Source organism: Octodon degus, unplaced genomic scaffold, assembly GCF_000260255.1.
Source record: "Octodon degus isolate 3935 unplaced genomic scaffold, OctDeg1.0 scaffold00243, whole genome shotgun sequence".
Classification (NCBI taxonomy): Eukaryota; Metazoa; Chordata; class Mammalia; order Rodentia; family Octodontidae; genus Octodon; species Octodon degus.
In genome coordinates, this window is record NW_004524819.1 from 646752 (window position 1) to 665583 (window position 18832).

The 18832-nt window shown below is 35.6% G+C and overlaps 1 protein-coding gene across 4 annotated transcripts in view; it reads right to left on the reverse strand.

The window, feature by feature from the left end:
• Positions 1 to 18832, reverse strand: part of Prrg1 (proline rich and Gla domain 1) — a 117459-nt gene that overhangs the window by 51787 nt on the left and 46840 nt on the right. For 3 of the 4 annotated variants that reach the window (XM_023706153.1, XM_023706154.1, XM_023706155.1), the window contains exon 2: positions 12390 to 12439. In XM_023706153.1, the coding sequence (XP_023561921.1) occupies positions 12390 to 12399 (10 nt within the window). In that variant the 5' untranslated portion in view covers positions 12400 to 12439. Of the gene's footprint in view, positions 1 to 7223; positions 7233 to 12389; positions 12440 to 18832 lie in introns of those variants that run through there. The other variant, XM_023706156.1, reaches the window with a different exon arrangement.

Consider the following 18832-nt stretch of genomic DNA (forward strand, 5'->3'; position numbering starts at 1 on the left):
ATATAACTGATACATATGTTTAGAGAGCACACTAGTTAAATTACATTCTATAGAATTTTACATTGATTGTTCAGGTGTCTAGTCAGTATTCTACATAATCACTATGGATACCTATGCTAATAAACCTCATTTACACAGAAGTTAATCAAATAAACCCAGTCTCATGAACTCAGAAATAAGAGAAATGAAGGTCATGTACCACAATTCATGTTTTACTTATTGGAGAGCCCCAACTCCTTAGACAAATCAAGGGTCAGTTTATGCTACCCATATCTAAAAGCTTGGCTGAAACTTGAAAGCTTCACTGAACATTAAAACTGAAGTGTAGAAAGGGCAATGGTGGGCTGAACTAAATCAATATATTGACAGAAACAGAAGTGAAATCTAATCTTAACTCAGGGAAAAAAAGACAGAAGGTCCTTTGAGGGTTATTTAGAGAAGGATCTTCCTCCCGTCACACTGACAGCTCCCAAAGCAATAGACATCAATGATTATATTTACCATACTTAATCTGAGTCAACAATAAAAGATCATATGATGTTGAAGATAATATTTACAGAGTCAGTAAAGTGTGTGATCTAGGTTAGAACTCGTCTAAAAAAGGTACTGTGTTTTAAAGGTTCTTTTCACGTGAAGCATATTGTAGGTACTGAAAATGAAAGAAAATGCATCTTCAAACACATTTTATTGAATTGTTCATCACATATACTCTTAAATCTGTGTATTGTAGCTCTTTGTTTTGTATTTTTGTATTGTATATGGACTTTCTAATGTGACAGTTAAACACATCTTTAAAAGCATAGTCACAGGCAAAAGAAAAATAATACAATTATTTCCTTCAGAACTCTTACAATGTTAAATTTGGAGGCAGCTTCAGACTATTTTATTGGTGGTAGTTACTTGCTGATCTTTTTTAATGGTAGTAACTCCAGAGAAGAAACCTATGCATATGCCTGATAAATTGTTCTTAGATTAAGCCCCAAGTAAAACAGTGGAAATGTATATAGAACTACTAGTTCTTACATGATTTAATTATATTAAGATATATGAATTTAACTTCAACTTACTTTTATGTAGGCAAACTTAACTCATTTTTGTCCATTTTACTGTTTGTTAACATAACATCCCTCTCCTACATACTCTTTTCTTGACCCAAATGAAATACTAATGTAAGGTCAAGATGAGACAGAAATGACTGAGATGAATGTCTTTAGTAAAATAACCAATAAATTTTTTCAAACTCAAAAAAAAGTTCTTTTCGCTTTCAGTGCTAGAGACTCAATCTAGAGTCCTGTGCATGTTAGAAAAACACTTCACCACTGAGCTACACTCTCAGGCCAGAAAGTATTTTAACACATTTAAAAAGGAGAGCAATTGGCCATCTGTAAAGTATATTTATTCTTATGGAAAATGTTTCCACAGAATGTGTAAACACTGGTGTAAAACAGATTGAATCTGTAATAAGTTGACAAACTAATCAGGAAGCTGCTTTTCTTTCTTTTTATTTATTTTATTATTTATTTATTTGTATTTTGTGCAGGGTCTCACTACGCAGCTTGAACGCATAGTGATCCTCTACCTGACTTCAGCTTTCTGCATTCTGACTCTTGTCTTCATTTCTTCATCCTCCACCATGCTCCCAACAGGAATTTCAAGAGCTGTGTAAGATGCAGCATTTAAGTGTCTGAACAGAAACCTGGGGTATGACGAAACAACGTATAGCAGGCTAGAGAAGACCTTAGTTGTGCATTGATATCATCACTATTAATTCCATCATCAGGCATAAAATATGGAGCAAAACCAGGCTCACTAGAGCAAAAATTGTACAGAGAAGTGCTTGCTGTATTATAGAAAACAAAATAATCTAAAGTTCATTCATGTTTTTTGTTTTTGTTTTTTTTTTGTTGTTGTTGTTGTTTTTTGGTTTTGTTTTTTTTTAGAACCAGGGATTGAACTCAGGCCCTTGCACTTGCCAAGGCAGCGCTTATTCCACTGAGCTATCTCCCTGGCCCCTAAAATTCATTCTTTGTATATTGAAATGCTTAAAGTTTTGCTTAAGGTTAGAGGGATGCTTATTAGGACTGCACAGCTTGCTATACTTCTTGGGTTTGTTCATGAGACCCCTCCTGGTTTTATGAAGAAGGAACTATAAATTTTCATACTTGGGAGAAGGTGAGAAAGCAGCTTAGAGCAAGTCTAGGGAAAAAACAAATCAGCACAAATATATCTGGATCTCTAGAAAATTTTAGAGGGTTATTTAACATGGAGAAACTGCTTCTTTCTACTGTTCTCACTTCCCATAAATCCTAGGACAAGGGAGGTGGGAGGAACCCAAATGCCTGCTTTGTGCTCTCCCAACCACAGTGCGAAATACAGTCTGTGCACTGTGGTTCAGGGCACCTAGCAGCAATTGCACCTTTGTCCCAAAGCTGATGGAAATCCAAAGCTTGCCTTTTCTGAGCCTCCAATCATCCTAGAGCACACTGGCACCTACCTTTTCTCTGCAAGCACACAGAGTCACTTCTTGTACATCACAAATGACTGCAGCACCAACCACTGTCATGGAACTGTTTAAGTGTAATCATAGCAACTCAGAAGCAAGGAGACAGGGTACAACTCAGGCCAAAGGCAAATCAAAGGTACCAGCAAAGGGAGTCTACATAAGTGATAACACTAACTCAAATTATATTAAGTCTTATAGAGAGGACTGTTAGAAGAAGAAAAGGTCTGAGTATGTAACATTATGGAGATAACTGAGTTGAAATGTATGTGAAAGAAAGGGACATGGAAGTTGCCCAGTATTCTTAAAACAAAATAAAATTCGATATGCAATGGCCATGACTCATCCAGATGGCCAGCACTGACAGGAGAATGGAGAAGTGCTATTCATGGTTCCGAGGTAAGTCCTGAGGAAACTTAACTAACCTTGATAGATAATAAGAAAATAATTTTATTTAATGTCTCTTTTTAGCTTGGTCTTGACACATCCAGCAGAAAAGCATAACCACAACATGTACAATGCAATGGTAGAGTAATATGCTAGCTATAAAAGAGCTGACACAGTCTAACAATTTCCAGCTATACTAGTAATGGATTACTGTTATTTGTTAATGGGCTGTAAATGGTTAAGTTGCTGAATTCAGAGACCTGAAATCCTTGGACTGGGAATCCTTAGCCTAAACAACTAAATTCACTAAGAATGGAAAGTGCCCAAGAAGGAAAAGGTCTTTACAGGAAGAACCCACCCAGGAATGCCTGGGAAAGATTAGAGAACAGAAGCCTTCCACAAAAAAAGGACTTTTTCAGAGTTCTACAAACGCAGCTCCTCCAACTCCAAATGACCACTTATCACTTGCAACAAAACAGGATAGGAAGAGATGTGGGAAGTGTTTCAGCTGGAAATCAATCATACATGCAGGGCTCCAGCACAGAGAACACAAAGCACCTGAGGCAACCAAGACAAACAAGTTGTGAGGCAGAGTTCCCTTCTCCCATCAGGATAGGGGCTCCACCTGACCTCAGCTTTCTGCATTCTGGCTCTTATCTTCATTACTTCATCCCCTACCACCCTCCTCCAAGGAATTTCAAGAACTACATGGGATGCAACACTATACCTCATATGCCTTTAATAAATGGTAGCTACTGATACTTAACAAAATTAACCTAACAACTGTACAAGCCAAATGAATTTTTATTTTGTTAATATAAATTTACTATATGTTGTATATGTACATCAATACCATGAAGTGTATTGAGTTGATGCCCAGAGTTCTGTAGTCTCATTTGTTTCCAAACTGATATCCATGAAGTCCAAACAGTTATGTTAATTGACTGATATGCATGAAATGGATACTTAAAAAGCCACTTAAGTGAAGGTTACCTACACACACTAAATCTATATTGGTTGACGCATATGAAATTATCCTTTTTGAAGGGCCAGAGCATAGCCTTTATCCATTTCAATTGGCTCAAATTACAAGTAATAGAATAAAGTGTGCACATGTAAAGCTGTACTAGAAACATCGGAATATATATGACATATATATTCCACAAACATAATGTGAAGAAGCAATGGATTTGTCATGAGACGGACACATGATATAAGCCATTTTGTGAGTCCTTCTAATATTTTGTTCCCCTTTACATGTTAGTGTAACTTTACTAGGTGGATTTTTTTACTATTTTTTCTATAATTTTATTGATAAACAAATAGCAATGAGACAGTTTCAAATCAAATTGGTAGGATAGATTCAATAATTAACACATTGCATACATTCCTCCCAGTGATTAATTGCTATACAAGATGCAGACATGATATTCTATCTACACTAGGTGGATATTAATTAATGATCAACTATCACAAGATCTCATTGTTTTAACTTGAAATTACTATGTTGTAGAGTATCTATTCATATATGTTGTAGAATATCTATTCATATATGTATTGTTCATCTGTATATCTTTTCTGGTGAGATGTCTCCTTTTCTTGGGTTTCAAGTTAAAACAAAGATTTACATACCTATTAAATGAGCCAAAATCTAGAACACTTACATCAAATGTTGTCAAGGATATGGAGCAAGAGGGCTTCTCAATCATTGTTGGTGGGATTTTGTAATGCTACTGCCACACTGGAAGACAGTTTGGCAGTTTCTTACAAAATTAAACACAGTTTTATGATGTGATCCAGTAACTGTACTTATTGATATTTACCTAAACAGTTGAAAACTTATGTTTATACAAGAACTTGTATATAAATAATTTCTAAACATATAATATGTGAAGTTTGACTTATCTCTAAAGTTTCCTTTTCTTCTATTCTACACTAGATATTCTCAAACTTGAACAACTTGATCTCCACAGAGGTAATTTAGAGTATCTAGATACAGTATTGGTTGTCATAATTTGAATGGAAAGGAGCACCACTGGAGCTTATTGAGGAGAGAGAGTAATGATGCTGTAAAATATGATACATAGTAGCACATATGGAAGTCCCCACAATAAAGAATTATGCACCCAGAAATGTCAATACTCACTCTTAGACATATATCACAAAAAAAGAAAAGATACACTCAAACAAAACCATGCACATTAATTTCATAACAGCACTAAATGTGGTATACTCATTCTGTGAAATACTATTCAGTCATAAAAACAATCAGGCAAAATAAATGGCAAACCTCAAAAACATTACACTAAGTGGAAAAAGCCAGACTACATTCAAGCATGTGCCACAAAAGATTCTATATTATACTCTTCCATTTGATGAAATATCCACAGTAAGTAAAATCATACACACATAAATCAGATTAGAAAGTTGCCAGGGCCTGGAAGTAAAGAGAGCTAGAAAGTAACTAATTAATGAATACGGTGTCTTGCTTGCAAATGATGAAAATGTTTTGGAACTACAAAACTGTATAACATTCTGAAGTGTACTAAATAACACTGAATCATATACTTTACAATGGTCACATCTATGTTATGGAATTGTTTTCAATTTTAAAAATGTCTATAGTGCTAAGTTCAGAATCTGTTCAAAGCTCCTGAACTAAATGTATTCTTTTGTAAATAAGTAAAATGTGGACAAGATTGCATCAAAGCCAACTCATTATAAGGAATTTAAAAAGTATCCTAATCCTTAAACAGTGCATTTTTGTGGTGGAAAAAATTTTCAGGAAAAAATAATAGCAGGTAAGAGTTTATGATAAATAGGTGACATCATCTAAACTACAGAGGCATATGTCACCACAATAAAGACTCTCAAATATAGTATAAGCCAGAAAAATAAGTAATTAATTGACTCTAAATGTGCCCCTTCACTTGAACTATAAGCGAAGAAAATTCCAAATAAAATTAGGCATTGAATTATGAAACTGCTGCTTTAGAAATCTTGTCAATTTGGAGGTTTGTTCTCTTTGAAAATATGGAGCTATATGCCCAGATAAAATAGCAAAATAATTTTAAAATGAGAAGTAGTTTGGCAGTAAATCAAAGAATTTAGAGATTTTCTGTGTCTGCTACAAATCACCTTCCATATACTAAGTCTTGGTAAGTCAGGGATATGGTTCTATTCCACAAAGTAAAAGAAAGAGCACATCTACAGATTCAAAGAAATTATGCTGCTATGTTTTCAGAAGACAAAAAGACAATAACTTGCAGCACTGCCTCTGTTGATCACACAACTGTATACAGAATATTGAAGATACATTATCATTAAGCACAGAAAATGAAGATGGAAGCTGACTTTCAGATTAAGATTTCATAAAGCTAAGATTGTTCTAAACTGAAATCTATTAGTTGCCTGACAATTGGAGTTATTTCCAAAGACTGAATATTGGAAAAAGAGAAACAAAAAAGTTACATTGCCTTCATATTTATATTATAGTTAACCTCTAAAAATAAGACCTAAGACCATTCTACTAAAAGTTATTAAACTATTCCTGATAAATTGTATTCTATGCAACATAGAAAAATAAATCATTTTGAAAATTCATGATTATTGTTTCTATTTTGTAAAGAATGAATAGGAGCACCTGTGGCTTTCTGTTATTGAGACAGCATGATGAACTTCTCAGAGCTTTGTTCTTAAGGTGAAAACTGAACTTTGCCATTTAACTAACAGATACCACAAATTGCCAGTATGTAGCACAAAGAAGATGTAGTGTGTTTGGAGAAACAAAAGAATATGAAAATCGGATATATTTTTTAAAATTCAAATTCTATTTAAATATTTCAATAAAAGTAATAATCACGGAATTTTTTCAGTAAGAAGTGGGTAAAGACAATACTCATTGGGAGTACTGAGCAGTTTATCATTTTGCCATGAATATTATCAGTTGCTCTGGGGAAGAATGGAGAGGTAGAATAAATCAACTGAAGATGATTAAAAGCAAATACTATGTACAAAGTATTTTGTTAGCATGTATAACATTGATGAAGTCCTCATATTCTCTTCTTTTAAAAAATACTAATTTTTGTCTTAGTCACTCCCTTGTTTCTGGAATGCTATATCTGATACCTACAATTTAAAAGGGAAAAGGCTTATTTTGTCACACAATTTTTATAGGTTCCAGTCTGTAGTCAGCTGACTCCAAGGCATAGCCAAGGGGCAGAGAGTCAAGGTAGGAGTCAGGCAGGATCCTATAACCTTCCAGGTTAGATCCAGTGACCTGCATCTTTCCATCAGGCTATACTTTCTAATAGGACTAATCCACTAGGACATATAGCCTCCCCATTTTTCTAGTTCCCTCCCTGAGGTCCCACCTCTGAGAATGTAAGCCCTTGGGCAATACCTAGACAGAAACCATAATAATTCTGTACCTGAAATTTAAGTATTTTTGCACATGACATTCTTCAAGTCTCTCATCTTGCCATCTCATATTATTTTTGGTATCCCATGCTGTATCACATGTGTGATTGAAATATACAGTGAACATATAATTTATTTAAAAAATTACTACATTAAAAAGCAAATTGCTAAAAAAAAAAAAAGAAAATCTGTAAGAATCAACATAGATAACTTTCAAGAAAGTAATATCCAATGGCAAAAACAAGACACAGAATGATACCTTCGATAGAAAGTTTTAAACATATAAAACATTACATTTTGTTTACAAACACATGTGGATAAAAGTTTAAAAACAGCCTGAAATGATAAACACTTTTTCTTTTTTTATTTTATTTATTTATTTTTTTTTTGTGGAACCAGGGATTGAACTCAGGGCCTTGTGCTTGCCAGAGAAGCGCTTATTCCACTGAGCTATCTCCCCAGTCCCAACTTTTTCTTTTTTTAATGTGTGTATTTGGTAAGGGGTCTCACTACACAGCTTGGACTCGTGTGATTCTCCTGTTTTAGCCTCCCCAGCGCTGAGATCACAGGCGTGTGCCACCAAGCGTATTCTCAGTGGCTGGCTCATCGTGCCCAACGGCAGGGCCAGTGCAGCATAGGGGGCCCTGGATCAAACCCTAGTCCTGTGCTTGTCTAAGCAGGCCCTTAGATAAACAACAATTAAGTTGGTGATTAATTCTAAGCTTTGGGACCAGAGAGGGAAACAAGACATTACTGTATTTGTAAAATGTCTGTTTATGTTGGCATATTCTTAAATTGCTAGTTACGTGTATCTGTACAGACAAAATATCAATTATTTATTAACTCTGGCTAGTGAGTACAATGGTGTTTGTTATAAAGATGTTTACATTTAGTGACTTTTTCTGTTTTTCAATAAAATTAACAGTTATAACTGCTCTTCAGGAAAAAAAAAAGCAAATTGCTCACAAACTACTCCCCCTTATGTCAACGGCACTTATTCTATTGTTCTTGCCACGTTCTAAAGCAGTTCTAAATGTTCTTTGTTGTGAGTATCTTTCTAAGGTAACAAAAAGTACCATGAAAATTGCTATTGAGTAGCATCCAATGGAAATGTAGGATCATAAGAACATTATATGTCCTCATTCACCCTGTTAACCACATCTGGAACCATGTGACTTTTGGCTTATCTCCAAAGTCAAAAGACCTGGGAGAGGCAAACATTTTCGATGCATTCAGGACACTGAGGCAGCCATAACTTCACAACTAAAGATATTCATGAAGTAGGACTTCAAGTCTTCATCAGAAAGTGACAAGAATGAGGGAAATCTGTGTTTGAAGCAGAAGGAGGTATGGGTATTCTGAGGTGGATTTATAGCAACTTGTCTTTTACTGTAATAAATTTGTTTTTCTTTGTTTCTGTTTTTGTTTTTGTTTTTGCTTTTTGAGGAGGGCAGGGACTGAACTCAGGTCCTTGAGCTTGCCTGGGAAGAGCTTATGCCACTGGGCCATCTCCCCGGCCCTCTAAATTTGTTTTTAACTTAAAATTTTATTTCATTTTTCTATCACAGGTTGCATATTGATTGTATCAAGAAAGACACAAAGATTAAAAACAATCATCCATCAAAAAGTGATTTTCACATAGGTCAGCAATGTTTAGCCCTTTACACTCCTTCTGCTGTGTGTTCACAGAGAAAAATATCTGAAATGAATTGTTTTGACAACTATTATGATCACTGCCAATCAGTGCAGCTGGCTTTTAGTTAGTTCCATAGACCACTGCTGCTTAGATGATTTTTATATTTGAGGCACCCCACCATCTAACATGCATGTGTTTTAGCTGTTAGCGTGAATGCTGCTATGAGCTGAAGTATTTCCCTTTTCCTGTCTAGCCTCCTATGATGTACATATATCACTGATAATTGATTTCATACATCTCACAGAAACAGAGGGATCATAACTTTTTAATCAACCTTCAATATTAATGATAATCACAATATTCATTACATGGTTTATTATTGGGAAGGAAAAGGTGCACATGACAAAATATGGCCTAGTTATGCACTTTGGCTCTCCATTTATAAGCTTCAGACTGCAGAGAATATTTTTTCTTATCAGACTCAGGTTTTTGACATGTAAAGGAGATTATTATCCTCATTTTATATTATTGCAATTCAAATAAGATAATGTATAACAACTTTTCTGAATTATTAAGTACTCTATAAATGCTTAATAAAAAAATTAGATTCTTAACAGACCTAAATAAATATCAAGCCCTGGCTAATGTTTCATGTATAGTATATAATATTTTGGTGCCATACACAATGGACATCGGTGGTGGTCTAATGAAAAATTAAGCACACAAGTCCATTCTTATCCCTTGCCATCTTAAAAAGTGACTCCATTTATAATCTTTCACATCACACAAATAAAATGATAATTCTAATACATATTTATAAATTATTTTTTCATCATTGTTAAAGAATCCTAAATAATCCTCCTGAATTTTAATTTCTCACCTAAACTGAAGCATTGTCCTTCTGCATTATTTGCTTTCAGAGATCCTTAAATCTTTCAAAGCTGGTACCATATGTTTGCAATATTTTCATTTGTCTCTCCTTGTAATGATATAATAGACTATGTTTGTCAAATCCAGTAAATCTTCATTGCACTGCACCAGAAAAGGGCAAAATGAACACAGAGCAGCATTTTTTTTCCATGCATAATGTCAACAGTTTGGCAATGAAATCAGGCAAATAAAGAAAGCTTAGAAATTAAGAATATCTTTGACATTCAGGATATTAAGGATGCCTTTAGAATGGTCAACAGGAGCAGGCAAAAAGCAGTGAAGAGGACTGCTATCATGCTTGTAAAAGGAACATTATGTGAAGCACTTCTTTTATTTCATTTCCAGGTTGGAAACATGCCCATCTTTGCAGACTGCATTATCATGTCCTGTTCTTTAGCAAGAACTCTATTAATTGCCTGGCTATTTGAACAAATACTTTGCTGATGTGTCTTTTGAAGTAAGCACTAATGGTCCCATTGCTAATGACTAATGAATCAGTCTGGAAAGAAGAGGAAACAAGGAGGAGCATGAGTCACTTGTTTCAGTACACGCCTCTCGTCCATAAGGGTACGATAGTATCTGAAAAATTAGGACATATTCCAAATTTTGCTGAAGCATTTAGGATTGAGTGAGAACCAAGTCACAGTGATATGCCCTGGAAGCTTCCAATGACAGCTGATGTTGGGGCAGGGAATTACATGGATTAGTCCCAGAAATTGCTTAGTTTTAAATTTTGAAACAATTTGTCTTTTATTTTGCATTAGTATTTTAAAAATTAAAAAAGAGATAGCGATGACTTAGAAAGAACCAGAATTTGTAAGGAAAAGCAATTTCCAGGAGAAGCTTTGGAGAAAACAGAGTGCAAGTTGGCTCGACAAAGGAAGGAAGGTATTTTCTATGAATGATCCATAATGTTGGGGCAGCCTACCAAGACCCATGCAAAGATGGGGTAAACAAAGTGCAACTGAAGGAGGAACTATCAAATTAATTGCCCAACCTAGTCCCAGCCATGCTGCTTACTGAAGCATCTCATGAAATCATTTCACCTTGACCATTAAAAGAACCAGTAAACAAATATATACATATTCAACAACAATAAGCAAACATCACTGGTCTGTTCTGTCATACTTTAGAGTTCTCAAAATGTTTACATCCTTTATTATGTGATGTCAGTGACAACTTCCTGGGCATAAAAGTTGAAAAGCCATTAATACCACTTCAAAGATGAACAAATAAGCTCATCTTATAGAAAGGCTCTGTCAATTGATGTAGGTAGTAGAATCAGAGCATCAATTCAGGGCTTCTGACTCTGTGCCTAGTACTTTTTTCACTATACTACACCACATATAAGTCTTCCTCTGACGTCTTTTATAACACTCTTTATATTTACTGTTTAAATATTTATTTATTTATTTGCATTACTGTGGATTGAAATCAGAGTCTCTGCTCCAAGTTACATCTCTAGCCCTTTTTGTATATTTTATTTGGGGACAGGCATGACTAGGCTGGGCTTGAACTCACAATTCTCCTGCGCTCCTCGTTGTTCTGGGATTAAATGTATGCACCACTGTGCCCTGCTTACAGGACTCTCATCTACAATCATTAGAGTTATATGAAGTCACTGTGGCCCCTGGAAAACAGTAACAATGAAGCTGCCTTGGGCAGGGGAGATAGCTCAGTAAAATAAGTGCTTGAGGGTCCTGAGTTCTATCACTGATACTGCAATAAAAAAAGAAATTACCTTAAATTTACCTTTAGTGTAATGCCCATAAATGGTACAATGAGAAAGCAAATATAAGCAGAAAGAACTCATTTGATGAACATTAATATTTAACTTTAATTTTAAGAAAAACAAAAGCTATTTGTAAGACCTGGCAAGATAGCTCAGCAGACTAAGCACCTGCTTTGGCAACCACAGGGACAAGGTTTCGATCCCCAGTTCCACATGCCATGTTGGCCCCATCCCTGGGGCACACAGAGCCAGCAACAGAGTCCCAGCATGGTGGCACATGCCTGTAATCCCTGGGGAGGCTGAAAACAGGAGGATCACTGTAAGTACAAGCAAGCTGTATAGTGAGACCTTGTACCAAATACATAAATAAGGGAAAAAAGCTATTTATATATCAACCTCACAAATGATTATTTTACCATTGTCACTAGTTGCATAGCCATTTTTTTGCGTCACCTTTAAAAAAATGTAGACAGCTTCTGAGGCATATGAGCAATTTACTAAGACATAAAAAAAAAAACCAATATGGGAGTTGGGCCTTTCTATAGCATTTGAGTGCTGTCTCTCCCTATACTGAGAAATCACCACAAAAGAAGGGAAAAAGGCTTATCATGCAACATATGGTACGTGGGTTTTCAACATACAGCTCCACTTCAGACAAAAACTTTCCAGCACTAACAGGAAATCCAAATTCATATCACAAACATATCTCATGTTACAAATTTAATTTCCTGGCTATAGCGAGTTAATATAGCCTAAGTTATTTCAAAGGGAAGAGAGAAACTTACCCCTCCCCATGTTTTCTTGTGGCCTCTGGCAAGTCCTGGATGATGGTCCTCTGCACAAAAGAGAGCACACACACAGTTAGATTCACAGAGGCTGACTCACTACATCAGATAAGCTCCATTACAGCCGATGTGGTCAACATGAGCATTTTGTTTCCTTGAATTCCAATCTTCCTTTTGTACAAAAATGTTTTTTCTATCACAGATATTTAATTTCAGAGCACAGAAGCAGTATTCCAGAAAGCCTGGGCTCTAAATCAACTTACTATGACTTTTTTCATGTGGTATTAGTTTCTGCCCTTGCTACATAAAAATCATTAAATTGGTCACGTATTTACCTCTTAGGAAGGCAGTGACACTAACAAAAACTGGTGAATAAAAATGCCAAAAAGAAATAAAAAACCCAATGTTAATAACTGTGCTATCATTTTATTAGCTTGCCTGCCCCAGCTGCCCTTTGATATCATTCTGTGACAAATCCAATACCTTTTACAGTGTAACATTTTCCTGAATGGTGTCAAACAGCAGCAACCCTAATCAAATTATCCCTGAGGCAAAACTGCTGACAGCATTTTCCCAATAAACAGAATGAGTCAATGTCCATGAACTACTGACAGATGAAAACTCTGGAAAATCAAAAATCACATTTTGCAGTTTTTGAAAGATCGGTACATAGGGGAGCAGGAATTTCCCTCATAAAAGCTGAAATCCATCCATATATCTATCCATTACTTCATTTCTTTACCAGTTTCTTTTTTTTTAAATCTCTTTTTTTTTTTACATTTATCTATTGTGTGCGTGTGTGTGTGTGTGTGTGTGTGTGTGGCCAGCTCAGCCCACCAGGGGGCACGGCTGGCTGGCATGTGGTGCTGGGGGATCGAACCGCGGTCCCTGTGCTTTTCCAAGCTTGTTCCAAATAGGTGCTTTAGACCACTGAGCCATCTCTCCAGCCCCTCTTTACCAGTTTCAATCAGAGCACTGCCTTACATTACTATTCACATGCCACGGAGCTAAGCAAGTGATTGGTAAAGCTGTATGGTACACTCTGATAAAAGTCCACTACAGATGAATGGATAAAGTAACTGTGGTATTTATGCATAATGGAATACTTCTTTCTCCACTACAAAGATAAATCTGATGCATCTGCAGGAAAATGAATTCTCCTTGAGACCATGATATTAAGTGAGATCAATCAGACACACAAGTATAAATATTACATAACATATCCTATACACAAAACCAAAAGTATGACTAGTTTAAAAAATAAAACATAGACAACAAGAAACAAGGAGATAGACCTTTTGCAAATGGGATGGAGACCCAGAGACAGAGAGGGGAGGAAGAAGAGCAGAAGGAGAACAAAAAGAATTAAGGTTTATATTAAGTACATGGATCTAGCCCCTATGATGAATGCAAATATTATATACTACCAATATGTACTAATAAAAAGTTTTAAAATGTATGACCTAGTTGAAGTTAAGCAGGGCCAGTCAAAGAATAAATATCAGACTGAGACCTGGTAAGTAGTTCTAAGATACCGCATAAATTCTTTTCTATTTCAATCTTATTTTTTTGCAAAAGAGCGAACTAAACTATATGTGCATTTCCAAAACTATACTACATGGGACATTAAAAGATGTGTAATATTTCTGACACTGCCAGTCCTATGAAGAACCCACTACCATTATGGACTACTGGACTATATTGGAATACTTTGTTGAATTCACTCACTACAATATTTACCCTTTTTTTTAAACAAACATTTACTTGAGAGACACTATGGCAATAATTGGTATGTCATGACAAGAAGTACCTATTTAGAAGACCAGAATGATAGGCATTCCAAGTGTGACCCTTCTATTACACATTGCTTTCTTCAGTGCAGTTGCTTAGTTCACAGGTATCAGCGTATATAGTTAGTCAGGGTGAGAATCCTATCAATTAACTGCTAGTATCGAAAACCTGCTGATGTTTCTCAGGATCATTGCCTTACCCATCTTGTGCGTATAAATGTATGGCTTTGCCCCTGTCATTTTCCCCAGCTTTTCTCCTTGCCCTCTCCTCATTGTCCAATCCTCAAATTCTTGCTTTCCCTTTAATTGTGTTACACCTTTCTATTTGTATTTCTTTTTTTGAGTTCTTATACTAGGAAGACTATACGATATTTACACATGTGGGTCTGGTTTATTTCATTTATGAGTATATCTTCAAGTGGCATCCAGTTAAATATGAAGGCTTCGAGTTTATCATTCTTTATAGCTGAGTAATACTCTATTGTATAAAAATACCACATCTTTTTCATCCATTCTTCAGGTGATAGGCATCTTGGTTGTTTCCAAGACTTGGCTATCCCAAATTATGCTACTATAAACATAGGTACACATATATCCCTATGATATGACGTTTTCAGTTCATCTACAATATTTAAATGACAATGGAATATCCATCTCTGACAAAAGTAAACAAAAAAGGGGATACAAATGAAGGATCATTTTGTATCTGTATATTCAAAATAATTAGGATAGATATACAGTTACTTTCTCTTAATTCAATGAACAGAAATATTTGTTCTAATAGTGTTTGTGGACAGGATAACACGTCTGCATCTTGTATTACAAATAACCACTAAGAAGACAACAATATGCAATGTATTAATTATTGAAACTATCGGTTTTGAAACTGTCTCATTGCTATTTGTTTCTCAATAAAATTATTTAAAAAGTAAAAGATGTGTTATTTAAAAACAAATCACATTGATCAGATAAATGTAAAAGTGCTGACTTAAGATTGCATAGGTGTCCTTATTATAAGATTTTCAGAGCCTAAAATGCTAATGAGCAATGTGACAAAAGTTTGCTCTCAACATGTTTGGCTACTTAGTCCTTCTTATAAGCAATGAACATTTCTCAGGAGCCTTAGCTTTTGGAGCTCATTTTGGAACAGCGAGCAAGGTAATTACAAAAGTCTCTTGCAACTCAGAAATGCTATTATTTTCTCTTCTTTATGAATTTTAGTACAGGGTCTACAAGGTCTCACTACACAGATTGGACTCCTAGTGATCATCCTGTTTTTAGTTTCTGAAGTGCTGGGATTACAGGTGTGCCACCACGCCCAGTCTCAGTCTCCCTTCAGCACTCCCCAAGGGCAGGGCCGGAATGCATGTGGATCCTGGGAATGAACACCAGTCACTGCGGCTGCCTAAATAGGAGCTTTAATCTGCTGAGCTATCTGGCCAGTCCTAAAAGTGCTATTATTTTCTAACCAGCTATTCATTATACAAAAGAAAATTAAGATAAAATTAATTAAAAAAGAATGGGGCCAGATTCCCAGAGCATGGTGGAACTGATAGGAACTTTAGAAATCATGACTCCATCTTGTCTGAAAGCAGCAGGCAACCCTCAAAACATCTCATGCAGGACACCAAGTTGTAAAATGAGTTAATGTAGATCTCTTCAGGTTAAGTTGGGGTAAAGGGCTGCAGTATCCTGCGAGAATTTCCCTTTGAGGAAGCCTGAATGTGCAGTAAACAGAAAACCCAACAATAGTAGGAACCACTTGATGCTATGGAAGGCTTAAGGACAGAGTTAGAATTTTCCCATATATTTACAGAAAGGTCCTTCACTCTTTCCAAATATTTCAATTTTAAGTTTACTGTAAATGCTTTCCAATCAGATGCATAAGCATTCTGTAATTATAAGACATTTTCACTCCAGTAAAACACATAAGAAAGTCAATATCCTAAACTGTAATCCATGTACAAATGAGAAATCACAAAAGAATTACAGAAGGAGTGATATGGTTAAATCTGGATTTTAAGAAGATAATTCTGGCAACAGAAGGAAAAAGAGATTTGAGGAGTGAGAGTGGCTTGACCAGGAATGGTGATACCGGAGATATTAGATAAATTTGGCAGGACTTCATGTATTTTATTTCTTGTTTATCCTTTAATATTTAATAGAGTCATTTTGAAAGGAATCAAAACTATTTCAGTTGTGTTAGGGGAAACCACAAAAGAGAGGACTATTAGGCATCTGGCCAAGATTTTCTAAGAGGAATTGCCTCTCTGGAGGTCAGATGGCAGGAACAAAAGGTATCACTGAAGGTAGCCGTCTTTCAAGAAAAAATGAAATCAAGGAGGCAAAAATGCACACTACCAACCATTTCACATAGCCTTGAGTACAAAACTTTCAAAAATCAGAATCTTGTTTTAAAGAAGGCTATTTCCTTCAAGAAATACAGGATTCCTGGCCTTCTGCCTCGAGTTACCTATTACTTCTGATTCCAGGTTTTAGATTTAGCTTATTCTTTCCACTCTGACCTCTTGCTACCATAGTCTGCTTCTTTTAGCTGCTGTGTGTGTGTGTGTGTGTGTGTGTGTGTGTGCGTGCGCACGCGCGCGCATGCGCACACACGCACACATGCCATAGTGTGGCACTTTAGTTTTTACACCTTTCTGAGCAATAGTCATTAATCTCTATTTTCAGTCAAATTGCCATCCCAAATATACAGCAAACATATGCTAATAAAAAGGAAAGAAATAGCAACATACTTTAAAACAACAAAGAAGCTGTTAGCCAGTCCTTAAGACATCTAAGCAAAAATAATCAGTTTCGTGGAATTACTCAGCCTAGCTAGCATTAGCTGCCTTCTACAACTTGGTTCTGCCTTTTTTAAATGACTTTAGAAAAGCCAAACCAGCCCCTACTCGTCCATTAAATATGCTTTGAACGTTCCCAACTGTGTCTGCTAATTTCCTCAGCATTATCCTCTCCTACAAAATTTACATTCATTCTTCAGTATCAGTACTGAAACTTACCTCATTATCTGGGGAGGAAGTTACTCTCTTTTTCCTTTGAATTCTAATAAGGAGTTTAGGTCCTATCTCATGCACATGTGTGCACACCTTATAAAATAGATTGGATATTCTAACTCTATAAGTATGAGTGATTTACTTTTCATACCTGTATCTAGTCTACACAAGTTACTAATGAGGGTTCTGGTGGCCTACATAAACAAACATAGGAGAAAGACTTATACCACACATATTTAGGAAATATCATGTTGCCCAATTTTCCCTTAATATAGATTAGTGCTTCAAACTCTAGTTGCTTATATACTACTTTAATCAATTTTACAAATTTTGCAAAATGCATTTATTATCAATATTATCAATAACTAATATTACTTCAATTGAGTTACTCTTTTACTTCATTATCTTCTCCAACTTTGTCCTAAAAAGTAGTATGCAAAATCATGGGTTTGATGTGCTGCACAGTTTTCTAATGCATACCATTTAATAATCTTTTTTTTTTAATTTTTAGGGAAGAGTCTACAGGGTGTTCAGGATCCCACTACTAGATTGGACTCATAGAGATCCGCCTGTTTATACTCTCCCAAGAACTGGGATTACAGGGTGATGGAACACCCTGCCCCTGTGCCTGTTTGCAAGCACTTTAATCTGCTGAACTATTTGGCAGGCCCATTATTCTATGAATTTTTCAGGGCACAGCATAAACAAGCAGTAAATTTTATAGGAAACTGTTTATTACTGTCTATTGTCAATCCCAAAGCATCTGGTGAATGTATTGTGTAGTTGCCTGGTCCTGTTCTGTTCTTCAGAAAGGTAGTTCTCAAGGAGGATTATTTTTCCCAAGGGGACATTTGGCACTATCAGAGATATTTTCATTTGTCACAAGTGGATAAGTGTGCTCCTAGCCAGGGATCCTGTTAAGCATCCTACAATCCAACCAGCAGCTTTTCACAATAAAACTTATTTCAAAGTATCAATAATATCAAAGTTGATAAACTCTGTTGTAGAAAAACAATGGTGAACACAGGAAGACAAATTCTCTGCTTACAATCCAGTAATAAAATGCTACAGATAGTACTCGCAGTACATTTAAGTAGGAATCATCAGTCCATAGTTGTCTTATAAGGGACATTGTGCTGGCACTGAGCAAATTTACACTAGCATGATCTTTCTGTAAAATTTTGAGGTATACTTTATTCTTTTTTCAGGCTTTTACAATTTAGAACTGACAACTCGACAATGCCGAAATGAAATGTTTAGCACAATACTTTGCTATAATAAACTAACCTTCATGTTATTAGGAGCCCAGTGTCACTACAATTTCCAAGGTTCTACAAAAAGGAGTGTGAACTGCAAAATACAGGTTGGGTGCTACAAAGTGGACAATGTGCTTTACGTAGAGATCCAGACCAACCTAACATTCATGTGTTACAACCTGCTATTATTTCCATTCAGCAAATAACAAACACCATTTTGAAAGACTGAGTCATTTCAACATGGATTCCATAGTTATTACGAACTAACATACCAACCAAAGTGTCTAAGTTTTGGAAGTTATGTCTTTTAGAACTTTGTCAAGATTATTTCCATGTACTTTTCAGTCTGAATTTTTTAACTATACTGTTTTCAATTGTAT